Below are 27453 nucleotides of genomic sequence, written 5' to 3'. Positions count from 1 at the left end.
TGACACTGGGGGGTGAACTGGTCCCACAGGGAAGAGGAATGAGGAAAGCGCAGCCCACCGTGCAGTGAGGGCTGGAGTTGGCCAGCAGCCTCTAATGCGGAACACACTGCTGCAGAATCCAAACCTGCTCATTAGGCCCCAAGAGAACAATGAGGAAAGCCAGCTCCTCAGAGGCAGGGGGAAGAGGAACCTGCAGCCACCTTATTAACTCCTCCAAGTGCCCTTTCTAGAAGCCTCTATCAGACTGACATCTTTGACCAAGAAGCCAAAGAGTCGTTTTCATTTTCTCATTTAAAAAAAAAAAAAAAAAAATCACCTAAGAATAAGTTTGAGCCATCTTAAATAAAATGAGGACATTAATGAATAACTACCACGCACCAGAGTAAGGAGCTCTACTAACATGGGTAACACTTGACAGATAAATAAGAATTGGGAGTCAGCATGTTAGTAGCAACCAGAAAACGAAGACGAGTGTAAGACAGATGTCTTTCTTCGGTGATTTGTTAGTGCACCAGAATGGATAACAGAAGTATTGAGTGGAATGGATGTGGGATGACACTGCCACAAACTCCACTGTCTGAACTCCAACAAACTGAGGGGAGCAAGGACATGGATCTGGAGGAAGGGAGGGAGCATGGGGGTGGAAAAGATGGTGGAATGAGATGGACATCATGACCCTAGGTACATGTATGAAGACACAAATGGTGTGACTCGACTTTGTGTATAACCAGAGAAATGAAAAACTGTGCTCCTTTGTGTACTACGAAACAAAATGCATTCTGCTGTCATATATATATATATCAAATTAGAACAAGCAAATGAATTTAAAAAGAAAAGGACATGGTTCTGGGCTTAACACACAAAGTTCATTCATTTAATAAATGGCCTTTGTGTACTTCCCAATTACACTCCTTTCATGTTGTTTTTCTTATTCTGCCTTAGAGAAATTGAAAATTATTATGTGCTCAAATCTATCAGCCCTTCCCCTGATGGCTCCATTTAATTCTTAAAAGATGTCATTCCAACATCATATAATAAATCACTTAATACTTAGCAGGATACTCCTTTGGAACATGCAATGAAAAGGAGCTTTTAATACAGGCTTCGATAAATGCCTATGTAAGATGAATAATTAAAATCCAAACAGGTGGAGCAAACCAGTGCTGGATAGGTTCAAAGGATAAACTGGAACAGAAGCGGAAATGGCTTGTTGTGTGTGGATGAAGGGCGTGGGTAATGGAGAAAGACACCCAGCAAGAAGGTGAAAGTATCAGTAATGGTCTTGAGAGAATTCATTTGAGATGAAACCAAAGAGTTAAGATTAAAAAGGATGGCTGATAGGGGAGCTGGGGTTGTAGCTCAGTGTTAAAGTGCTCGCCTTGCATACAGAGGGCATGGGGTTCGATCCTCAGCACCACATTAAAAAATAAGGGCATTGTGTCCATCTACAACTAAAAAAATTTAAAAAAAAAAAAAAGATGGCTGAGGGCAGAGAGTACAAGGCTTTGCAAGACAAAATTAAAGTATGTCATCGTATTTTATACCAATTGAACCAGCACTGATTCTCTTAGGAGTGTGGCCTAAAAAGGAGACAAATAACCCATGGCAAGCTGAGAGTACAGCATACAGTCCACTGGTACACACAGAACCCAATGGAAGGAACCCACCCCAAAGAAGGCTAGCTGGCTGGAAGGAATACAACCTACTTACCTCCTTCTGCTTTTTAATAATGACAGAAAATTCTGTGTATGGAATTCGGGGATTTAGCTCACATCCCATCAAAGTGGCGCCTTCATAATCCTTGATGTAGCCCACGTATTTGGTTTTAGGTATTTTAATTTCTTTGGAAAAACCCTACAAAGTAAATAAATTCATTCATAAAGACATTGTGCACTAAATATCTATTGAGTGCTTACTATGTGCCAGGCCCTGTGCGAAGAACCAGGATGTGCTCTCTTCAAGGTTCCACTGCCCTACTGTGAAGAGGCTCAGCTTAAAAACCACCCATGAAGTTCAAAAAACATCAGAAAACAAACAGTGCACACAGGAAGCTAGACAACATAAAAGCTATGACCCTAATAAATCAAATTTAAAAGTGTGAAATGGAAATGGAATTAGCCAAAAATTAGGTTTAATTTTGCACTGAATTACAATATAAATATGATTGTTATAAAGTACCCCCCGCAAAGTAGTGAGGGGGGTGCCTAGGATTCTTAAAAAAAAAATCAGTAACTAATATTAATATATAAATTTGAAAAGAAAAGCTTGATAAAAACTACAGCAATTAGCTAGACTTAGTACAGCTTAACCCCGGCAGCTCAGGGGACTGAGGCAGGAGGATCACAAGTTCAAGGCCAGCCTCAGCAATTTAGCGAGAGGCTCTAAGAAATTTAGTTAAATCCTATTTTAAATAACAGAGGGCTGGGGATGTGTCTCAGTAGAGAACTACCCCTAGGTTTAATCTCCAGTACCAAAACAAACAAACAAACAAAAAAAGATAGCAATTACAACTGAGAATATAGCTCAATGGTAGAGCATGTGTTTAGCTTGAGAGAGGTCCTGGGTTCAATCCCCAGCACTATTTAAAAAAAAAATGCAATTAAAAAGAACCTTGATATTAAAGAAATGAAACTTTAACTAGAAGTTTTTAACTAGAAGTTTTTCAGATGAAAATCTTCTAGACCACCATGATATATAGCTGATTCAGTGATATTCATAGTTTGCAATATATTCATCTACATGCTTTAGGCTATAATAACAAGAGTACTGAGGGTATACATTAAATATTATAAATAATACCACATAATGTAAACATAATTTTCCTCAAAGTATCTATTTACATAAAATAACTTGGACTTCAGAACTATTACCTGTGATATTCTGTCTCATCTCTCAGCACAGACTTACCTTCCAAGTAACTATTGCCATCATCCACAAAGAGGACCACAGAAGAGTCTTTTTTTTTTTTTTTTGGTACTGGGGATTGAACCCAGGGACACTTTACTATTGAGCCACCATATCCCCGGCTCATTTTATTTTATGTTTTGAGACACCGTTTTGCTAAATTGCCTAGGGCCTCACCAAGTTCCTGAGGCTGGACAACTCTACACACTTAGGACTGAGAGTGTCTCTTAGTCTAGGGATACCATATTTCAGAATGTCAGGATACAATACGATGCTTCATTTACAGATGCCATTTATTCATTCACTCAACAAGCAGTTGTGTAGTACTTTGTCTGTTATAATCTCTAGTCCAATATGTAGTTTACTCCTAGCATATGGCTTACAAAATAAAAATACTTCTTATAAATAGAAACACTGAAAGGGAAAAAAAAAACTTATTTGGATGAGAGCTACCTGAATCATTTTAAAAAAACGATGACAGAACAATGTTGTGCAGTGAGAAACACACCTGTTTCTTGAAGTATCCGATTGCATATTCATCTGCATATGTGAGGAAGTTCAGGATGTCATGTTTTATATGATATTCTTTCAAATGATTCATCAGATGTGTTCCATAGCCCTGTGTGGAAGTTAGTATACAGACAAATATGTTAGGTTCTGGAGAAAAGAAATTCCTACAAGGTTATCAGGAAATGTTGCAAATTTTGGAGTTTGAGTTTTGATATATTTTACCAAATAGGGCCTTTCCTTAAAGAAATATAATATTGACCCTTTCTTGCATTCCTGAACTTGGGAGCTATAAAACTTAATTCAAAACTCTTATTTGAGATAAATATCAGCATTTGAAAATACAACTTTTTGCTTCTTTGAAATTAACAACCAAAGGCTGTGGGTATAGCTCAGTGGCGGAACATGTGCCTAGCATAATGTGTGAGGCCCTGGGTTCAATCCCCAGTGTGAATGGAGAAGGAAAGGTGAAAGAAGGGAGGGAGGGAGAGAGGAGAAAATAACATAGGCTGCAAGTTCCTAGTTTATTTCTAAAACTTACTTGAATATTAATATGAAAGTTTTTGGAGTAAATGTTATGAATTTCTGCCTACTCTCTAAAGTACCTGAGAACCTGGGATGAAAAGAGGTTTGTAAGTGAAATGTGCTGATCTTCACTAGAATATTTATTAATCCAAGTGTCTGTGGTATACCATACATCAGCAACTAAAAACACTGTATCATCAAATGCACAGGATTTTCAACTTGATCTTATCAGACCTTTCCAAACAAGTTCTAAGAAGCCCAGAATCTCTAAGACGGCCAAAGTACATTAGGAAGTAACTAAAAACAGTGAACAACGTTGAATAAATAAGTGGTTTAAATATGAAAAATGTAAGCAAGTACTAGTTAAATTTATTGGGAAAACCTCCTTTAAAAAAGAAAAGAAAGATGAATGTAAATCCAAGCATCCACAGACAAATACCTTCACATAAAAAGACCCAAATATGCTCACAGGTATGATCTCACAGAACCATAGCACTGCAAGGGCAGAAGGGTCTTTGGAAATCATGGAGTCTAATTCCTCTTCCCATGTGAAACTAGAAGTCTTTTGTCATTTATCATAAGGAGGTAGGTAATCTGCTGCAATACCTTTAATGCAGGATATGCTTTGGTTCTGAGATGGACCAACTTACTTTTAGGCATGAAGACCTTCCTACTGTTCACCAGAGATCTGTCTGGCCCCTTGTTTTTTTCTTATTTTTTTTTAATATTTTTTTTTAGTTGTAGATGGACACAATACATTTATTTGTTTTTATGTCATGCTCAGGATTGAACCCAGTGCCTCATCTGTGTAGGGCAAGCGCTCTGCCACTGAGCCACAATCCCAGCCCCTGGCCCCTTGTTATTTCTCATGGACCTTAGATCTACTCTTTGAGTTACAGACTCATTTCTGCTTTTAACAGCTAGCTCTTCAAGCCCTTGAAGTGTATACTGTCCTATTCATGCCCATCTCCATCTCCCGAGTCCCAAGCAAAGCATCATCAAAGCTACAGTCATCATTCTTTATAGGGGATGACTTGAAGACCTCTCATCAACCTAATCACTTTTTCCAGGACTTTCTCCAATATAGCAATGCCTTCCCTAAAGCATGGATTCTTGGACATAATGATGATCAGGTAATTCTCTGTCCTACAAACAGGAGAACAGTATCATATCTCTTCTGGAAATTGTTCTGTCACTGATGTTATTCAAATACATTTTAGCTTTTCACGAACATATCACAGTACTGAAACACTGTAAGATTTGAATAAAAACATGAATACAATATTCCTCTGTTTAAGGAGAAGATAGTAAAATGGGAAAGATAAATATATAAATACACGATTAAAATAGACAGTTGCAGTGTTCAATGTGGGAGCAACTAGCCCCATGGAGTGATTTAAATGTGACTAATCCAAATTGAGATGTGCTAGAAGTATAAACTACACAGAAAGAAAATTGTCATTATTAAACTTTTTACTTGTTACATGCTGACATGGCAATATTTTGGACACAGTAGGTTAAATAAGTAGTACAGCTGGGCATGGTGGTGTACGCCTGTAATCCCAACAGCTCAGGAGGCTGAGACAGGAGGATCACAAATCAAAGCCAGGCTCAGCAACTTAGCGAGGTGCTAAGCAACTGAGTGAAACCCTATCTCTAAATAAAATACAAAATAGGGTTGGGAATTGGCTCAGTGGTTGAGTGCCCCTGAGTTCAATCCCTGGAACCCACATCCCCTACACCCCATAAAATAGTACAAAAATAATTTCATCTATTTATTTTTACTCTTTGTAATATGTATGTGACTGGTTTGAGTCTCACGTTATATAACTATTGTGCAGCTCTGAAAAAGTGATGTATTTGTACCTATAACAGCAAAAAAAAAAAAAAACACATAATAATTAAGGGGGTGAAAAGGGATGGAAGGAAATAAGAAGTTTAAGCTAGGCCTTGAAAGTGGTTGTCAAATGAAAGACAAGAGAAGGAGATGGATTTGAAATCTAAATGTAAGGTAAAAAAGACCTTTACAAAAGTATTACAAAAGGATATAAGGTGGGGCATTGTGACACATGATTTATAATCCTAGCTACTTAGGAGACTGAGGCTATTAGTTTCAAGAGATCAAGGGCAGCTGGACCATATAGTGAGACCTTATCTCAAAATAAAATAAAAAGGTCTGGATGATAGAGTGTTTGTCCAGCACAAGCAAGATCCTGGGTTCAATTCCCAACACACAAAAACACACACAAAAAAAAACATGCTGGGGGAGGGGGCCGTGTAGCTCAGTGGCAGGCCATTTGTCTACCAAAGCCCTGGGTTCAATCCCTTGTTATTGCAAGAAATATGTGTGTGTGTGTGTGTATAAAAAGAAATTATATAACATAAAGGTATAAAAAGGCTTCTTCAAGAAAATATAAAATGCATAAGTATAAAGACTGATATTAAGTAAACTACTACTTCGTATCTTTAAACTTCGTTAAGATACCATAAGCAATTTAAGATACCATAAATGACATATAAATGTTATTAAGTCTTAACAAGAATATATTATTGGGCTGGGGATGTGGCTCAAGCGGTAGCGCGCTCGCCTGGCATGCGTGCGGCCCGGGTTCGATCCTCAGCACCACATACCAACAAAGATGTTGTGTCCGCCGAGAACTAAAAAATAAATATTGAAAATTCTCTCTCTCCTCTCTCTCACTCTCTCTTTAAAAATAAAATAAAATAAAATAATAATTTTAAAAAAAAGAGTATATTATTATCTTCTATAGGATCAATACGGGGGGGGCAGTCTAAATGAAACATTGTCAAAGGATAGGCACAAATAACAAATATTATCAATAAAAAAACAAATATGTCCAACAGCATAGAAATCAGAACACTCCACCATAAAATGAAATATTTCAACAATAATTGTCAGTAAGGATAAGGAGAAATGATATTCTCTAACACCACCGGTAAAAATGTAAATTCAGAGGCCCATTGAAAGAGCAATCTAGAAATTAGATTGGACATATTCATTCATACAGCAATTCAACTTCTATTACTTAAATTATGATGCATCTGCCTTATAAAATATTATAGAAAGAATAAAACAGCTCTATCTCATCACTAGTAGAAACTTCTACAATGAAAAAAAATATATAGAAAAAAGAAAAGAAATTTCTGCAATAATGGAAATGTTCTTTATGAGCTAGGGATGTGGCTCAGTGATAACGTGCTTGCCTAACATGTGTGATATCCTGAGTTCAATTCCCAGTATGGCAAAATATTATATATATATATATATATTTCAGGAAATGTTGTTTATGCTATCCAATATGGTAGCACAGGTGGTTACTGTGTACTTGAGTAACTGAGGAATGAAATTATAAAATTAACTTAATTAATCTAAGTATAAATTTATATAACCAAACGTATACAATGAAGTTGAAAGATCTCTACAACATAACGTTAAAATTATTTTATAAGTACAAGAATCTATGCAGGGCTGGGATTGTGGCTCAGTGGTAGAGTGCTCGCCTAGTATGCATAAGGCACTGGGTTCAATCCTCAGCACCACCTTAAAAATAATAATAATAATAATGTGCCCACCTAAACTAAAAAAAAATACATAAATAAATATTTTTAAAAAGAATCTATGCAGTATAAATTTCATTTACATAAACAACAAAACACACTGTCATCTGACATGTCCAGGGACATTCCAACGTATGTAAACCAAAAGAGAAGTACCTGGAAGGACAAATACGAAGTTCACAATAGTGAATTGGGGGGGAGGACTTTTGCTTTATATGAAAATGTAACAAAAATTATCATCATATTTTTTCAGTGCTTTACCCACTGAAAATATCCCCCGTCCTTTCATTTTTATTTTGAGACAAGGTTTCACTAAGTTCCTAAGGGTCTTGCTAAGTTGCTAAGCTGGGCTCGAACTTGCAGTCCTCCTGCCTCAGCTTCCAGTGTCAACTGGAATCACAGGCAAGTGCCACTGTACCCAGCTAAAAATTATTTTTAAAGATAAAAACTGGAGAAAAGGGGAAGGGTTGTTTAGTCACTGGGAAACCCATGTATAGGTAAAGTGTTGTCTTGAAATTCATTAAAAAAACTATTCCTCTAACGAAGCTCCTGTCACTATAGACGTAGTTGATGCAAGAGAGCTATGATTTTGTTATATGTACCACCTTGTAAAGAGTTAATAAAAGCTGGGTGAGGTGGCACATGCCTGTAATCCCAGTGGTTTAGGAGCTGAGGCAGGAGGATTGTGAATTCAAAATCAACCTCAGCAACTTAGAGAGGCTCTGTCTCTAAAGTATAAAAAAGGGCTGAGGATGTGGCTCAGTGGTAAAGTAGCCCCTGGTTCAATCCCTGGTACAAAAGAAGAGTTGATAAAACTATAAATTTTCTCCTCTTTACCCCAAAATTCAATTAATTTTACTAAGGATGGTTCTTTGGTAGCTTCTCACAACCTGCATCAGATATCTGTCATCAGAGTCAACTAGTTTGTCACCTCTACAAAGAAATTTTCCCCATTCCAAGTTGCTTGTGATGAGGGACTGTGTTTTTCAACATGAACCTCCTCTGCGCCTAGTATTATGACTCACAGGTAAACATCATCTTGGTTAGAGATAACACTGAAAACAAAGCTATTATAAGCAAATGTTTAGATATTAAAACCCAAAACTATTTCCTTGTTTTTATTCCTGTATTTTAAACTGTCGCCAAAAGGATTCCTTTCCGAATCCACTTGGTAACTTCAAAGCTTATTTAAATGTTTATTGTGGTAAACAACTCTAGAAGTAATATAATTTCTGAGTTACATATAAGAAAGTCAAATAGTTTTTACATGACAAGGTATTCTAAGCCAGGTGAGGAGTTTCAAATAAATTCTCAAATGTTACCTTTGTGTGTGCTTTGGGCAAGATAAAATCACATACAGATCTTATTTAATGTATTCATAGGATGTGGTATATAAGCCTGATTCTCCAAAATGACTGAAGAAGACTTTTAAAGTAACATTTAGCCAAGATCTTTAATATGGTGAATAAACATTTAAAACCTCTATCTATACAACCAGGCATGATGGCATATACCTGTAATCCCAGCCACTTGGGAAGATCCCAAGTTTAAGGTCCGTCTCAGCAACTTAGCAAGACCCTAGTCAACTTTGCAAGTCCCTATGTAACTTGGCGAGACCCTTTCTCAAAAAATAAAAAAGAGCTAGCTGGAAGCAGTCAGTGCCTAGGAATCCCTGCAGGTAATCTCCAGTATCAAGAAAGAAAAAAAAAAAAAAACAATCCCTGTATTTATGCATTTGCTGTTTTCACAGATATAGGCTGCTGCCACTGGGACCCATGAAGTCTTAAGAATACTACCTATGAGCTGGAGTTGTGGCTCAGTGGTAGAGCACTTGCCTAGCATTTGTGAGGCACTGGGTTCAATTCTCAGCACCACATATAATAAATAAATAGGTCCATCATCAACTAAAAATAATTAAAAAAAAAAAAAAGAATACAACCTGTGTCAGGAGTTGTTCAATAACCCATAACTAATGACACAGGAGAGTGAAAAGACCAGAAAACAAATGAAAGAACTGCTTCTCCCATTCCTATTCCTACTAAAAAGCAAGTCCCTAATGTTTTTTCATATATAGAGAGGGAAATTTTATTCATCTATTCCATTCAGTTTTGAAAAACTAATCATTTTCTAAAACTGCACTTACAAGTCAGTCAAGTGGTTCTTTGTTTGTTTGTTTTGTTTTGTTTTTTCTTTTTGGTTTTTTTTTCCCCCTCTAGTTCTTTCTATTGAGTTTGTGATGTTTGGCTACTTTCCTTTAAGTCTTTAGAAAATTACATGGTTTAGAGGGGAAAAAAATAAATTGTCCTTCTGGGAAGTAATATGACAAAGCATCCAATTCATATTAAATAACTTCAGTTTTCCTCTGGTATCTTCCTAAAAGTGTGTCCAAGTCAACCTTAATCAACCTTTTCAAACAAGAAATAGCTATCTTTAAAGACAAAAATTATGCAACCTTTCTGAAATGGAAAACCAAAAGCATATTTTTTAGGTCTTATCTCTAGGGAAGTCAAATTTTTCTTTTAAGTAAGGTCCTAAACTCTAGACATTTGGAAATATATGGATATTTGGACATTTCTCATTTTGTCAAAGAAAGAAGTGCTGTCAGAATTCCTTGAATAATCACCAGAGAACAATTTCCAGCACATTTAGGACTTCACCTTCCCCAGTCAGAATGATGAATGTTAAGACAGTCAAATCGCATCTGCCCTTTGATGCTTAGCACTAGGAGTCAAAGACAAAAGGCCCCACTTGAGCTTCATGAGATTAGATACATCACAGCAACTATAATTGGCACTGTAACTAGAGAGTAAATCTGTTAATAAAAGCAAAAGCACCAACAAGTGACTGTAACCCTCAACCAAAGAATGATTCCTTCTAGTGATTTATTTTTGGTTTTTGGAAATGGATGTCCCTAGATCTGCATATGAAATCTGTGAACCGCTCCCCACATGTGCCTCCTGAGCACCTGATATGTGACTAGGTCAAGCTGCGAGGAGAGTAAAACATACACTGGATTTCAAGGACTTAATATAAGTCAAATAATATAAATAGTCTCAACAATTATTCATGATATTCAATACTAAGCAAAATAAAATGTTTTAAAAACTAATCTCACCTGTTTCCACTTGCTTTTTTATAAATGTAGTCACTAGACTATCTTAAAACACATATATACTTCTACCTGCAGGTTGCGTTCTGCTTCTGTTGGATAATATTACTGGAGACTTTCTAATAAGTTTTTCTTGGCCATTATCTAAATATGAGCTGTTTATCTCTCCATTACCACCATAGTTTTCCATGATATTCTTTAGGGCTTCCTAAATACCAACTGAATAATCTTCTAAGGAAAAAGGAAATCAGAAAATGTGTCCTAAGAACAGCAGAGCCGCACATGACAGGGTCCAGAGGAGAGCTCTTTGTGCCTGCCCAAAGGGAATCTAGTTCATTCTGACCAGACCAACCACAATACCAATAAAACACAGCCAGAGTTCCCAGGGAAGAGATAATCTATGCTCAAAACAATTAGGGGGAAACAAAAACAAAAACATTCCAAACCCTACATGAATAGGAATACTGTACTCAAGTTTTTCATGACTTCCTGTATTAGAATCTCTTTAGTCCTTGTCCCCATTAGGGGAACGGGCATACGAATTTTTCTCAGGCATAAACCGCTTAAATCGTTTTCCTAATCCAGATAAACCACATCCTTTCTGGTGTTTCAGCACTGACAGGTGTGGGTATGCACATACACACAGGCAGGTGCGTGTTGTGTGTCAAGTTAATAATAAACATTGAAATTTGCTTTCAAACACCTCTCTCTTCATTTGCTATAGGCTACACTTAAGTTGAATACTAGGTTGTGCAGTGTGCTTTGGCCCAAGGTCCAACAAAGCCTTGAACAACCCTACTTGTTGGTAAATGGAACAGTTTGCTCTCTTCATACATATACCCATACACATTCACTCACAGTGAATGGACTCTTCAACAAAAAGTCCTGAACTTCATTTTGAACCTTCTCTGGCCATGGCACAGAAAGCTCCTCCCAAGCTCCACAGCTTTAGTGAGAAGCCCCAGATTCTGCTTTTCTTCTAAGACCTTGGGTTTCCCTTACCTTGACTTGCTCATTTGAGGTTACAGCACAGAAAACAATCTCTGTGAATCCTTGGGATGGGAACATACGGAAACAGATACCACCAATAACACGGCCATCTTTAATTAAAGCAAGGGTTTTGTGTTTCCTGAAAGAATAAGATTATGTCAAAGTTTTACCTATCTTGGTAATAGGAATATACTTTTTGAGGCATTCTTTAATAACCAAGAAGGGGGTTCTCGCCTTGAGTTTCTATGGGAACTTCCTTCATCTAGCCACTATCTTCACTAGACCATCCTTCCACCTAGACTTTTTAGAGCACGAAACTTCATCAGAGTTCCCCTCAGTACCAGAGGCAACTCACCTAAGAAGTGTGTGAAGTCTACAAATGGAAAACAGAGAATGTGTGAAGGTGCTCTGAAACTGATGCACCCAATTCCCAGGGGACCCACCGTGGGGGGTCAGGGAATGCTCATGTCATGCCCAAGCATGGCATGTATTTCTGAAGGGTTTGTTCTTACTCAAAAACATTACAGAAACATTATGGAAAAAAACACACAAAATCCACACATCCAATTGGTGAAACTCTGTATACAGAATTTATCAGACCTTCTCTGTAAAGCATCACTCTGAACTGTCACATGTATATATTATAGTTCATATGGGCTGTTGGGCTATATGTACTAGAACACATCCAATTAGAGAAGTGTGTGAGTGTGTGTGTGTGTGTGTGTGTATGTGTGTGTGTGTGTTAAAGCAATGGATTTTCAAAGTTAATCTGTCTTATACACCAATAATTTTCCCAGTGTTCGCTGACCTTGGCAACAATGGAACCCACTTAAATCAACAAAACCAAAACGCTTTGATGATGAAAAAAGAAAGGCGACCTCTTATTGTGTATATTCTCTCACTGCTAAAATGAATGAAGCACAGGATAGTCGCCAGCAATTTAAAATATAAAGCTCCATTATTGTTAACATTTATACATTGTTGAAAAATTAATCATAGTGTTTTTCGATGTGAAGATTAACTTGATGTAACCTATACCCACAGTGTGACATGAGGCAAGAGGATTCAGTGGGTGGTAAGGGCTGACTTTCACTATCTAAGAGGAACTACTCTTTCACTTTAAAAGGAATTAAAGAAAAAGAAAGAGCAAAGCTCAGCTTACGGGTCAAAGACAAGCCGTGTGATGTATTCTTTTGGCATTCGGGGCAGCTGATGGGAGAACACATTCTGTAGGCCAACCAGCCACATCAGGATCTTCTTGTTTGGTTTCTGGTTCAGGGAATTGCCGATCACATGAAACTCGATTACACCTCTCCGTTCTTCCAGCCTTGCTGCCTCGTCCCTAGCTGAATGTGCTGACAAAAAATTGGTCTGAGATGCAAGAGGCAGGGGGAAAAAAAAAAGAGTTATTGTCATAAGATAGTGAAGTTGGAACATATCAAAACTTGTCTTCTAAGCTGGGTGTAATGGAGCACACCCGTAATCCCAGCTACTTAGGAGGTTGAGACAGGAGGATCCCAAGTTTGAGGCCAGATGGGACAACTTAAAACAAAAAGGAGTTAGATACTGAGTCAGAGATTAAAAAGTGCTTGGGCTGGGATTGTGGCTCAGCGGTAGAGCACTTGCCTAGCACAGGCGGTACCCAGGTTCAATGCTCAGCACCACATAAAAATAAAGGCATTGTGTTGTGTCCATCTACAAAAAAAAAAAAAAAAAGATTCTCTCTCTAAAAAAGATTATAAAAAAATTATAAATTATAAAAAGTGCTTGCCTAGCATAGGAAAGGCTCTGGTTTCAATCCCTAGTACTATACCAAAAAAAAAAAAAAAAAGTTCTTCTCTTCTTTATTCTGTTAAGATACATATTTGTGATTTTTCAGGGTCCTAAACACACACACAGGTGAGAAAACATGCATATGCATGCACATGCACATACACATACACACCACAAGTTAGGAAGACAGAAAAGTTTGGTAAAGATTCTACTGTAAGAAAGCTGAGTACTACCTATATATAAGGGTGGTATTTGGTATAAAATTAGGTATCAGCAAACTTTTCTATAAAGGGCTAGATAGAAAATATTTTAGACACTTTGAGTCATAGGGTATCTTCTGTCTTTACTACTCAGCTGCTACTGAAGTGCGAAAGCAGGTACAGTCCCCAGGACACCCCCCACAAAAAAAAAAAAAAAAGCCAGTTATAGAATATAAGAACAGGTGTAATAGTGTGCCAATAAATTTTTACTTGGAAAAAAAAAAACAGATTAAATTTGGCCACTGAACTATAGTTTGCTAACCCCTAAGGAATCTCATTCAGCTGAGTTTTAAAGACTCTTGAAATGACATATCTCAAAATTCTCAGAATAGGCCCAAAAGCAGCAGTCACACTTACATTCTTGCATCTCTTTTTGGAGGACAGTTTTCTTCCCAGAGGAGTATGTGTTGAACCACACTAACCACAGCTGGCAGTACAACCTTTGCTTGCACTGTGTGTTCCCATCTTACGTAACTCACCAGGTGGTATGCAGGCAAATGTTCAACAAACAGCTCTTCAGGGAAGAAAAGTCCTAACTGGCATCACTTGCTCATTTCATTAGCCTACAGCTGGCTGTCCAGGTAACCAGGTGCTACTAGAGCCACTTTCAAGCTACTAAGATGTTTAATAACCAGCTTAACAAAACTCCTGAAAATTTAACAATTCTCTTTTTCATGCCAGTACAAGCCAGCTCTGGTATAATACTAAATCCACACAATAAATTCTGAAATGGTTGACTGAATCCCCACTTCATAGCTGGAAAAAAAAAAAAAAACTAAGCCAATCTGTGAAGTTACTAATACTCTAAAATACAAGTATAGAAAAGGAACCAGAGTTTTTTAAGTCTCCACAGACTGAATCTCTAGAAGAAAATGGAAGGAGTAATTTTATGATGAGATCTTTTTACTCTGATATTCCAGTTTTTCAAATTATCCTCAATACCACAAAGCAAATACCCAAGGAATACAGCAAAGTAAAAATTAATACTTGAATTTACCAGAGCCACACTAAAAAGCCATAAAATTGTTTATAAAATGATGTCCAAGCCATCTTTTCATTTCTTGGAAGCAGTATAAAAAATCTCTTAAGTCACCCCGCCCCTGGGGTGCAAAGCAATGAAAAGACAGCAGTACTTTTACCAAAAATGCTTTGCTTGAATCAATCAAACCACTGGTTAACAATCAGACAAACCCAAAGAGAGGGACATTGTGCAAAGCAATTGACCAAGACTAATCAACAATGTCAACATTGCAAAAGACAAAAAGCTGAAGAATTGTTTTAGATTAAAGGAGACTAAAGAATGAAGTAATAACAACTAGATGCAATGCATAATCCCTAACTGATCCCTCAACAATAGAAGGATGAAATTTAGATGAATGGAGAACTGGGGTATGGGTTGTACTCTAGGCCAGGGGTCAACAAACGTCTCAGTAAAGGATCAGATATAAATATTTTATGTTTTGTGAGCCACATATCCCCTTTTTTAATTATTCAAATCTGTTGTTGTATGGCCAACCAGCCATAGATATTTCTAAAAAATAAGTGGGCCACACCTGGCTCATAAGCTGTAGTTTACCAGCCCTGTGTTAGTCTTATTCTCATGAAATACAAGCAAAAACGGTTAGGGGTTAAGTATTACAATATTGTTTTTTAAGTCTAAAGTGGTTCTAAATGATTCACAGAAGAGAGAAAGGGAGAGACAGGAAAGTCAGATGTGGTGTAATGTTAACACACTGCTGAATCTAGACCAAGGGCTATGGATTTTTTATTGCAGGATTTTTGCAACATTTATGAGGGTTTGAAATTCTTCAAGACAAAACTTTCTCAACTATGTGAAATTACTGGTATGTGGCCCTGGGATGTGATATTCATCAAGGAGAATTGGTCACCTTTTGATCAGCAATTGCTACCCTCCCCACCGTGACCACCAGCTCGAATGCAGATTAGGGTGGCATGTGAACTCTAAGCATTGCCACCCCCATTTCTGAGAGCTGGAGTGGCCAGGAGACCATAGGGGGTCTGTCAGCTGGCTGCCCAGTTTACCCTGCTGACCTCTGGTCCAAGCATCGCTGCAGGGTCTGTGATGGTAGACATGACCTCATTGATCAATTCCATAGGAATATCCCCCATAACTCGGGGTCTCTTGGCCTCCTCCAGAACGTGAGAGTCATTCATTTTCCTCTTTTCTCCTATGATAATCACAATAAAAGACAAACAATGGGTGGTTTTAAACATAAAACAGAAAATATATGCCAACTATCCAACTAATGTTCTAATAACGTTGATGGGTGTGGAGGTCGACTCTCACTTCATCAGGAGAAAAGGTGGCAGAAGGAGTAGGAAAAAAGGGAGCAGGTCACAGTGATTTCCAACCCGGATAAATCTGGAATATTTCCTATTTGCTATGATAACTCATAGATCAAGTTAAAAATTATTAAAGCAAATGTTTCTTCATTTGCAAAATATAAAGGGATGTTCTAGTCATTATTGGTTAGTAATCCTAATATAGTCTCTTTGTAGTAAGAGGATAGGGTCCATATGACACCAAAATACAAAAAAAAAAAAAAAGTTTGACAGCCGTTTTATGGCCTAAAATAAAACCAATTTTTTGAAAATAAATGTGCAGCGTCTTCATGGAAAGAATATGAATTTTCCAATTCTGAGGAGTAATGATCTCTAACATCCATTAGCTTAAGCATGTTGATCATGTTTTTAAGGCTTCTACATCTTTATTGATACAGTTGCCTGCTTTATTGATGAATTACTCAGGGTTGTGTATTGAAACGTTAAACTATTATTTCTTCTTGTAGCTCAAGGAGAAATACACATACTCAAGCCTACGAGTATGTATATGAATACACATATGGTATATGAATTGTTTTCTTCTAGACAAATAATTTATTTTTTTTCATTATAAAATGACTGACTTTATAATTAACTTTTTCCCATTTCTGCACTTTGGACCAGGGGTGGGGGGTGGGGAATACCATTGAACTTTTTATTATTTTATTTTATTTTTTTAGAGACAAGGTCTCACTAAGTTACCCAAGCTAGCCTCAAACTTGTGATCCTCCTACCTCAGCATCCCAAATTGCTGGGATTACAAACGTGTGCCATATACCTGGCTTTTTATTGGTGGGAGGAGGGGGCCTTAAAACCTCACAAAGTGCCCCTGGCCTATAATGTAGGTGCAATTAACATGTCACATGCTGGGAAGGCCATGCAAAAGCAGAGAGAACATTTTCCCACTTTCCAGGAGACTACATAATCGCTTTTTCCCCTTATGATGGTCAAGTTTTGTTTTTCCAGGTTTTTACTTTCATAAAATGTATTCATTTTTTAAATTAATTTTTTTCAACTTTTACATGTTTGAATCTAATTTATTCCTCAGATGTGAACCCCATCAAGCACACTGCCACATAGTGTTTTCACTCTCTTTAGTTAAAAAGGAACAGAGTGATACCAAGTTCCTGGTCTACAGAAGATGCTTCCATATTATATATTACTTACTAAATAGCTGTATATAACTCTTACATTGCTGTTTTTAGAGATAAGAATATTTTCAGATATCTGACCAATAAATCTTCAAATTCTATGAGTGACCAAGGGAAATGTTGCAAACTATATGTTTTGTAGATGAGGTTTACACCTGTCGTGGCTGAAATCTGAAAGACTGACAGTATTATTATAAGAAAGCATTTCAGCTGCATTCCAACTCATGGGTAGAGAGAACAGCATACATGCTAAATATACTTCATATAAGATCCTCTTTTCTCCCTTTTCCTAGCACTTCTTTTATTTCAAAGTTTAATCCTATCCATAATTTGTTTGAATAGACAATTTTAAGTCCAATCTGTGGACAGAAAGGAACCCTTAAAACATTCTATGTGGCTGGGGATATAGCTCACAGGATATAGCATGCTAGGAAAGCACTAGAAGCCTGAGGTTCAACCCTATAGTGCCACAAAAAAATAAAATAAAATAAAAATAAAAATTCTATGATTGTAAAATATTTCTACGATTAAAAGATGCTTGTGCCCATGTGGCAGATTACTTTAATGACCAAATTCTTTACCCTGCTATCATCCACATGCTTTGCCATGTGACTGCAGCTTTTCCAACAAAAAGAATAGGCAACATTTCTCCCTTTCTCTACCCCTTTGACTCTGAATTCAAATGTGTGACTTGCTTTCAATGACAAAATGAGGCAGAAGTGATGGAGTAACACAGTTCCAAGTCAAGGCTTCAAGAGAACTGCATATGTTTTCTTGCTCTCTGGTGCTTCTGCCACTGTCACAAAAAGGACATTTCTGCACAGCCCAAGGTCCCAGAAGGATGATGAGAGATATACAGAACAGAGTTTCTCTCATGTAATTGCTATAGACAAGTAAAGCCCAGAACACAGGCCCCAGTCAACGAATAGAATTTTAAGTCCACCTCACCAAGATCCTGAGACTAGCTAAGCTCTGCCAACTACCAGACAATACACCAAATGAGTGAGCTACGCTAATTAGTCATTACAGATCTTAAGACTGTATTCTGGATTAGTTTAGTACATAGCAGTAACCTACAAACACAGTCCAAATCCTAAACCAAAGTGATTTCCAGACATTAAAATCTGGTCATGCACAATTTGTAATTGGGTTTTGTTTTGTTTTGTTTTTTTACTTTTGGTGCTCTGCAGACATTGGAGCTCCTAGGGCAAGTCACAGCCCTCTCATCTCCTCTGAAGAGCTTACCTGGGTTTGCCTCAAGCCCAGAAGAGGCTTTGCAAGCAGGACTGGTGCTCCCTCCATTTGGCTGCTCAAGAGAAGATGAGTTTGAATTGTATGAAACTGTCCCAGCCACAGGAGGTGGATTGATAACTGCCCCAACAAAAGAAAAAGAAGGTATTAAATGACTCTTCTTTTCAGGCAACAAGAAACCAAGACAATAAAAGACCATTCTATTATTACTAAATACCTCACAAGAAAAGTCATTTTTAAAATAAAAAACATGGACATCAAGATAATAAAGACAGTATTAGTATAACTCATTGAATAAAATAAGTTTCTGAATCCATACTGAAACACATGAATGAATGAATGACGAGGAAGCAAAGTTCTTCTATACAAATGCCAACAAATAAATAAGGAAAGACTGATGGAAGGTAGTTTAAATTTTTTAAAAAAATCACCATTTGGCAGCCATCATACAATAACTCATTCAGGAAAGATCATGTATGTAGACTAAACTTTATGAGTATAATTTTGATGAAGACAGAATATTTGCATAAGTCTAGAGTACCTCCTCACAAAAGTATTTTTCAATTACAAAAGGAAAAGTGGGGATGCTATGATGGAGAAAGCCAGCGGACACCAACTTCACCAAGCGATCAAACCCAATGCAAGCAACCACGGTACAAGTTGGCAATCACAAGTTTCCCGAGGTGATGGGAAAGTTGCTATAGACTACATTGTTAAGACAAGAGACAAAACTGAAGAGAGTCTACAGATTAGATGACAATAAAGAAAATATAGAAAAATGTTCATAACTGGTGAATCTAGACCATCTTTATCCTATTCTTGTAACTCTTCTGTAAATCTGAAAGTATTTCTAAACAAGCTTTGCTGTTGGTGTATGTTTGTTTTGCTATTGTACAAAGAGGATGCTCCTTTGCTAGCTGTGCTGCTTATCCATAGCTGAAAAGGTGAAAAATAATGAGGGGTATAGACATTCTCAGTGACAATGGTCATAGGATGGCAGATCAGATACCCAGAAAGAAAGTTCACCCAACTTTTAATGCAGTCAAAGCTCTTTGTGCAGAGAACAACATTCTCATCAATCAAGAAAGTGATGGAATAAGGAAACCAAGCAATAGTGAGCCCAACCCCACCTACTTCTAACTGAATAGTAATTGATAGTCAACAAATCAAAATAAAACCAGGGGTAGTGGTATGCACTTGAAGTCCCAGCTATTGGGAAGGCTGAGGTAGGAAGATGGCTTGAGCCTAAGGGTTTGAGGTCAGACTGGGCAACACAAATAGCCCCCATCTCCAAAAAAAAAAAAAAAAAAAAAAAATCAGAATACACTGAAATAGCAAACTGTAACAGTTTAGGTCAGAAATATTCCCCAGAGGTTTACGTGGTAAAGGCTTGAGCCTCAACGATGCATAACTGAATGAGCCATTGGGAGGTGGTAGAACTTGCAAGTAGAACCTGGTTGGAGGAGGTGGGTCACTGGGGGCATGTCCTTGAAAGTTATGTCTTCTCCTGTCTCTCCCTTCTCCTTCCTAGCTGCCGTGAAATGAGCAGTTTTCCTCTTCATGCCCTGTCACCCTGATGTTCTGCCTTGCCTCGGACCCAAAGCAATGAAGCCAACTGACCATGGACTCCAACCTCTAAAACACTGAGCCAACATACATCTTTCCTCCTTTAAGTTGTTTTTCTCAGGTATTTTCTCACACAACAGAGAGCTAACTAATATATAGGCTGTTATGTTTCTTCTTCCGGCATACAGGCCATCTGAATTTCAAAGTACCCTGCAGTGACTCTATACCAAGAGGAAGCTCTAAGGATTCAAAGGACATCTTAAGTGTCTTGCAAAACTTCAGAGCCGTCATTACAAATGTCATTTATTATAGTTGCATCCGTGCACAGACATGCCAATTAGGTAAATGATCACACTCATCTTTCCCCTAAAAAGAACACACTGCAATTACAGCACTATGCTGCTGACAGCTTCATGTAATACTAAAGGGATTGTATACTAAAAAGTGTATAATCCCACTCAACTGGGGATGACCTTAGCCACAGAATTAAACACAAAATTCTCACTGAGTCAAAGAACCTCGGCTTTCTTCATCCTGTTCTCTGACAGATAACATGTGGTCAGAACTTGAGCAGATTGGGAGGGTTTGGGAAAGACAAGGGTCAAAGGTCTTTCACAAATGGAAAAATCCTCCCCAGAGTCCCTCCAAAAGAAAGCCAAGTTGATCCAGCTGAATCACTTTGGTGTCCCCCTGCCTGAAGGAGGAAATGACGCTCTTCACTCATTCCTTCGGCAAGCCTGAAAGGCACAGCTGCCGTGCACACCAAGAGAGTGCGATGGGCAGGTAGAGCTCCGGCTCCTGAGGTGGAGTAGGAGTTAGAAATCAGCCCCAGGTATGAAACCCAGCTCCATGCCTTATAAGCTGTGATCTGGGGCAACTTGTTGCTCAACTCTGAACTTCCATGTCCTCAACCACGCAAAAGAGATGATCATTCCAGGTTCCCAAGGTCTTTGAAAAGGCTTAAAGACATAAAGCAGGCCTCAAGCTTCACAGGCAAGCAATTAATAAAAGTATTATTATTGTATTATTATTACTGAAAACCTGGGTCTCTGATCATCAAAGAACTGCATTCATAGAAGAGAAAAAAATACATAGAAAAAAAACAGGGCAAGGATACGACGGGGTGAGTACTATAAGACACAGTCATTCTCAAATACTGCACATTAGAATTTCACCTAGGAGCTTTTAAAAGTCCCAACATGTAGGTCACGCACCCCAGGCCAATAACATCCCACTCTCTAGGCGTGGCACTCACAATTCAGAACATTTCAAATCTCCATGGGTGGTTTCACCATGCAGACACGTTTGAGAATCAAGAATAGGATACAGTCAAGGTTCTAAGAAAGTCTGGAAGAAAGGAGATATAGTCCTGGCAAGGGTGCATGGGAGGAATTAGGAAAGAGTTTGTGGGAGAGATGACATTTGGAAACTAAGTAGGATCAGGACAAAGATAAAATGAGCTGGGTGCCATACCACATGCCTACAACCCCTGCAACTCAGGAGGCTGAGGCAGGAGAAGGCGGCGTCTAAAGTGTGAGGAGGAGGCTGAAATGTGAGGAGGAGGAGGAAGGAGTAGAAGGAGAAAGAAGAGAAGGGAGAGAAAAAAAAAGATAAAATAAATAGCACAAGTTCAGAGAACAATGGCCAGTAATTAACAGAGAATGTGTCCAGTAAACACTGTGTCCAGACTGACAGCTCAAGTCTACAGAGAGTATATAATATGAATGGGTAGGCCTTGTAGCACTGTAGGTTTTCAACCAAACATGAAATTATGACCTAAGGTGAAACTAAAAGGTCACAAAGGTGTCTTTGACATGTTTTTGGTAGTGAGAGTTTTTTAAAAAAAAAAAAAAAGTTTTTGATCAGCTAGCCTCAACAACTTAGCAAGACCCTATCTCAAAATTTTAAAAATAAAATAAAGTAAAAAGAACTAGGGATGTAGCTCAGTGGTAGAGCACCCCTGGATTCAATCTCCAGTATCCCCACAGAAAAAAAAAAAATTTTTAAATTTATATTTGCATTCATGCTTGGGTTTTAGGTTTTTAAAAGATCATAAATGACTCCTCAGATGCACTTTGCTGATTGGAAGTCATCAGACTCAAAAAAGCATGTACTATATGATTCCTTCCAGATGACACTCTATAAAAGGCAAAACTATAGGAACAAAAAAACGGAGCAGTGGTTGCCAGGGCTGGAGTATAACAATGAATGGACTATGAAGGTACTCAAGCGCACCTGTCTGGAGTGATGTGATACTTCCATCTTTTGATGATAATGACAGTTAATAGACTAAATGTATTTGTCAAAACTCACAGTACACTAAAAAGGGTGAACATTACTGTATGCAAATTATATCTCAAAACTTTTTTGGAGGGGACACTAGGGATTGAACCTAGGGGTGTTTTACCACTGAGTTACATTCCCCTGTCATTTTATTTTTTATGTTGAGAGAGAATCTTGCTAAGTTGCCCAGGTTGGCCTCCAACTTGGGATCCTACTGCCTTAACCTCCCAAGTAGCTGGAATCGGCACGTGCCATCACACCCAGCCTCTTGATTTTGGGGGAGAAAGGGGGAGTACTAGAGGTTGAACTCAGGAGCACTCAACCACCCAGCCCCATCCCCAGCTTTTTTTTTTTTTTTTTTTTTTTTTTTGTATTTTATTTAGAGACAGGATCTCACTGAGTTGCTTTAGCACCTCACTTTTGCTGAGGCTGGCTTTGAACTCACAATCCTCCTGCCTCAGCCTCTAGAGCCACTGGAATTACAAGCATGTGCCACCGTGCCTGGCTCTACTTGAATTTTTTTAAAGCAAAAATAAAATAACCTTTGCTGAGGGCAACACTCACAAGCCCCCATACAAACATGAGCTAGAGCTCTATGAAAAACTCTGGACGTGGAAAATTCAACATTCTGTCTTTCCCCACCGCCAGGCATAAATTGTCGCTTCAGCACTTTTTTTTTTGGGGGGGAGGGGGGCAAACTTCAGTCTTCCAAGTGTCAAAGGCTGGAATTCAGATCCTTTTCCTGGGATCACTGTGACTACAAAACACATCTCTCTCCCTTCCTCACAAAATGCCAACTGATGCCACCAGCTGACCTAAGGAAATGAAAGAGATGCCCTGCCCTACTGAAAAGTATTTCACATCCTGAAATAGATTATCACTCTCTTCCACTCACTAACCCACCATTATCCTGGGTAGTAAGTGGATGTATAAAACAGACACCACAGAGTAAGAAGCCAGACTGAGACTTGATTCCTGGGCCTATTTAGCCATTGACTGAGATTATAAGTATCTCTGTATAAAGCCAGCAGCTGACTACAGAGCTGAACAACTGGTATGTTACACCTCCCATAAAATTGCAATGTGCAAGCTAAGGCTTCCTGCAGTTACTGTTGTTCTAACTACTCAGTGTGCACCTGCACTCCTCACTGACACAGACACAGTTACAAGGCTCTGGTTTGTACCCACTTTCTCCTCATTAATAGGATACAGATGCAAGATTCACCAAAGTGCTTGCTTTTTTTGCTGGCTCTAATCTTTAATTTCCTGATGACATGCAGAATGAGCTACAAGGAACACTTCAAGTTGGCCTTCCTGATGGTTAATTAATGTTAAAAGAAATTTACCTGTTTGGATTCCTAGCTGGCTGGTTCTGGAAGAGGCTGAAAGAAAATCCTGATCCCAGATAGGAGAGTTTTGACTATAAACTTCTTCCTCTAACATGGACAAAAACCTAAACACAAGAGTAAAAATAATAGTAAGATAAAAAGAGTGAAAAAAATTAACGTGTTATTAGAGGGACAAAAGCCCTAATCATCTATGGCAATCACCCTAAACCTCTGAGTCTCACCTTCAACTCGTAATACACTAGGGAATCAAGACTGAAATGATGACTTATTTGGGCAGCCCTAACATATTTAAATACAGAAAAGCATTTCTACAAACTATTCTCTGTTGACCTTATACAGCTGCATGCAACATAAAATACACAGAACATTACACCATGGAAATGCATTAGTCTTCCCCAGTGAGACTCAGCACACAATTTCAGCTCTCCATGTGGCTGTCATTGTCACTGTCATTACCACCACAAAGGTTGCTAATGTGGATTGAATGTTTGCCTCGTGCCTGAATTGCTCCAGGAACTTCTTACTGAATCCTCATGAGACTTACAGTATTATATATTTTATTTACCACATGGTTACATGTAGTTCTCACTATGTCAAAGGTAGTATTATCAGCGGGTGAGGCTTACTAATTCACTTGATCTTCATATTGATACCATGAGATAGAATTACTTACTAAACCCATTTTACAGATGCAAAAACTAACGCACTTCGAGATTAAATAACTGGTCCAAGTTCCCATAACTCCAAAACGGCAAGGCCAGGATTGGAACCAGTGTTTAATTAATATGCTAACTTCCCATCATCTTATAACCAAAAGCATCTCAGGTTTTGGAAGCCCACAATAATCTCCTGGAGTTTCCTAACATATGGAGAATAAAAATAACTTTTTTTTTTTAAATAGAAATACCTAAAAGCACTAAAAGTAGTTCACCGTAGTAAGGCCATAGGTGATCTTTTTCTTCTTTTTACTTCTCTAAACCATGTACTTTTCTGCAACATGTACATTTATTACTTTTAGAGTGAAATACAGATATTAAGTTTTTAAAGAAAACTGGCAAATAATAGAAAATAAGGGGAAGAAAGGCACAAGTTAAAGCCAAGCAGCACAAAAAAAACGGCATATGAGGACAGAAAAGATAAGGATAAAAGCCCTGACCATGCATCTGAGAGCCAGCGTCCTCAACGGATGCTGGCAAGCTGATCCTAGCTCTCACTCTGAGATATCCCAAGACTCAAATAGCGCCTCAGACCTCAAAATGTGTTGATTCTGCTTTCAAAACTGTAGGTTGAATCCCCAACAGCCTAGAATGTTGTCATATTCAGTGAAAGGGGATTTAAAAGCAGAAGTGGGTGGTAGTGTTACCCTACTATTAGTAACTGAGAAGAAAGCAGCGTTGATTTTTTAACTCAACAGCATAAGCGTGCCAGAACTGAGGGCTGATAGAACAAAACACACTATAATTAGCAAATATCTGCAAGAAGAAAATGAATTTGCTGTGGGGGAAAAAAATTGTCACTATGCAAAGTAATTAAAATTTATCTTTGAGCAGCATAACAGGTGTGTGTGTGTGTGTTGGGGGAGGGTAGTCACTCTCTGTCCCTTGTTCCTTGGCTTAGAGACAGAATGGCAACTATCATCATAATATATAAGATGTCACTTATGAGGCAAATAGAGAAATAAGTATGAACTGCTTCAATATCTAAGGAAAAAAGCTTAGACCAGTTAATATACAGCCACTGAAAGGCATGAGCATACCCCCAAAATTTTAACTCATTTGAGAGGTTAACATTTAAATTACAGTTTAAGTGCCTTGTCTCATCTGCTGGTTTCCTGGGGATAAATCAATCTGACAATCAGGATGCTAGGAAATAGGTGAAAATATCTGTTGTTCAGGTGAAAAGTCCGTCAGCATTATCCAAGACATCCTCCATCAAAGTTTTAGGATTTGGATTAAACCGCCAAGGAATTTTCAGTTTCTATCAGAGAAGCATTTTTATCATTGGTATTTGGACCAGACTTCTATTTTTAACAATTAAAACCATGTTTCCTGAGACACAAAATTGAATACTCCGATAATAATATCTTAGTAATAAAAATATAATTTCTCAAATAAAACAGATTTCAATTCAATTACCTCTGGTCAAAAAAGATAATACCTCCTCTCTCACTCTATTCTCTAAATCAGCAGTTCTCAAGAGGGTGAGGAAAAAGGCTATATCATACCTAGATAGAGAGCCTTTTGAAATTACACCCTCTCCCTCCCCGACCAAGTACGGATCAGGCAGTAAAGTGAACTGTTTCATTCATGTCTTACTCTCTCTGCTCCACAAGTTATCAATCGTGCCCTCAGTCCCTCTTACTAGCAGCCAAACTCTTTGGTTTAAATTTTTGCTTCTTCGCATTGAAAATGCATTTCCAAGGCCAACGGCGCAGCCCTTCAATGTTCTTCTGCTTTGACACATTCTCTTCATTTAAAGATACTGAAAAGATAATGTCTCAGAGCTCTGGTAGAGGAAGAGGCACCAGAATATGTATATATTCTATAAGAAATTGAGTGCAGAGATACAAAGGTCATGCTAAAGGAAGCCTCTACTCCCGGCCAGCCCTCCTTTTTGTTTTTTAAGAAAGACAGGGCTTCACTAAGTTGTCCAGGCTAGCCTAGAACTTCTGATCCTCCAGCCTCTGCCTCTCAAGCAACTGGGATTACAGGCATGTGCCACCACACCCAGTTCTGCTCTTACAGTCTAGTTTCCAAAGCATGTGGAACAGAGATAGATGCAGGTAGTTCACCAGTACTTAGAGATGGGTAGAGAATAGGAATGAAAAAAAAACAGCCACTTGAGTTCTTTTATACCACCTGAGTGGATGGAACCTGTGGATATGCATCCTCCCCCACCATCCTTTAGTTTCAACAAAGTGCTGGCCCACTGTAGGAGACCCAGAGACAATGGCCCAGATGGTGGAAGGTGAATGGAACTTGTAAAGGACAATGGTTGCAGTTAACAAGCTAATAAAAACTGGAACACACCCAAGAAGATGGACAAAAGAAATTGAGGGACTTTCTTCCCAAGGATGCTTGTTTATCATTCCAGATTTTGTTATCTATGCAGGCTTCGACATGTATTAGCAACCTGAAGTTCTGCAAGAGCAAGAGTTCTCCCTTACTTTGGGAAATGGGTGAGGATTAGAGTTCGTTTCTCAAGAGGCAGTTTGTCTTTTTCCTGTCTTGCTTGTTCCAGGAGCTGTCGCCTCATGACAGTGAAGACTGAGCGAAGCAATGTTCTCCCGAACACCTGGGTGGTTTCATACCGAGGTAGACTGTCACAGAACTGTGGCACATTGCAATAACACAGCCACCTGCAACGAGGAGACAAGCACCCTTAGTGTCTCATGCAAAATATCCTTTATGGTGACTCTCAATACAATTACCCACCCCACCCCACCAAGAAACTAAGCCTGCAATGATAAGCAAGAACATAATGACCAGCCAGTAGAACTTGAGAATTAGAATAGATTTCCCTTAAACCACTGTGTGGGTCCAGTTCTGTTAGAATCATCCTATTCTGCTATATCATACACTAAGTCATAGAGTCAAACAGCCCTGGAATCAAATCCTTGCTTTGCTACATAACTGGCTTTTTGTAACTTTGGAAGTTTTATGTTATTCAGTCTATACTTCCTTACCTATAAAATAGGGACAACAATTATAGCAAATTCATTCAGTTCTTTGAATATTAAATGAAATAACACATATAAGACGCATTATGTAATTCAAGTTTCTGGTACATAAATCAACAATAGTTTAAATAAAAGAAACAGGTAAAAAAGAGAAGCTGAGAAAGTCCCACTGATGAAAGAATCA

The 27453-nt window shown here is 38.2% G+C and overlaps 1 protein-coding gene across 1 annotated transcript in view; it reads right to left on the bottom strand.

Annotated features, from left to right (window-relative positions):
• Kat2b (lysine acetyltransferase 2B) overlaps positions 1–27453 on the bottom strand; it is a 106786-nt gene that overhangs the window by 11127 nt on the left and 68206 nt on the right. Inside the window, exons 6-13 of the mRNA XM_026395917.2 lie at positions 26757–26948; positions 23588–23694; positions 18387–18512; positions 15700–15836; positions 12777–12985; positions 11627–11753; positions 3413–3523; positions 1711–1854 (exon numbers count right to left, since the gene is read on the bottom strand). Coding sequence (XP_026251702.2) covers positions 1711–1854; positions 3413–3523; positions 11627–11753; positions 12777–12985; positions 15700–15836; positions 18387–18512; positions 23588–23694; positions 26757–26948 — 1153 coding nt within the window. The remainder of the gene's footprint in view (positions 1–1710; positions 1855–3412; positions 3524–11626; positions 11754–12776; positions 12986–15699; positions 15837–18386; positions 18513–23587; positions 23695–26756; positions 26949–27453) is intronic.

The sequence above is a fragment of the Urocitellus parryii genome, chromosome 3 (genome assembly GCF_045843805.1).
Source record: "Urocitellus parryii isolate mUroPar1 chromosome 3, mUroPar1.hap1, whole genome shotgun sequence".
NCBI classification, from domain to species: Eukaryota; Metazoa; Chordata; class Mammalia; order Rodentia; family Sciuridae; genus Urocitellus; species Urocitellus parryii.
The sequence above is the reverse complement of the archived record's forward strand: the minus strand, read 5'-3'. Positions and strand labels throughout refer to the sequence as shown.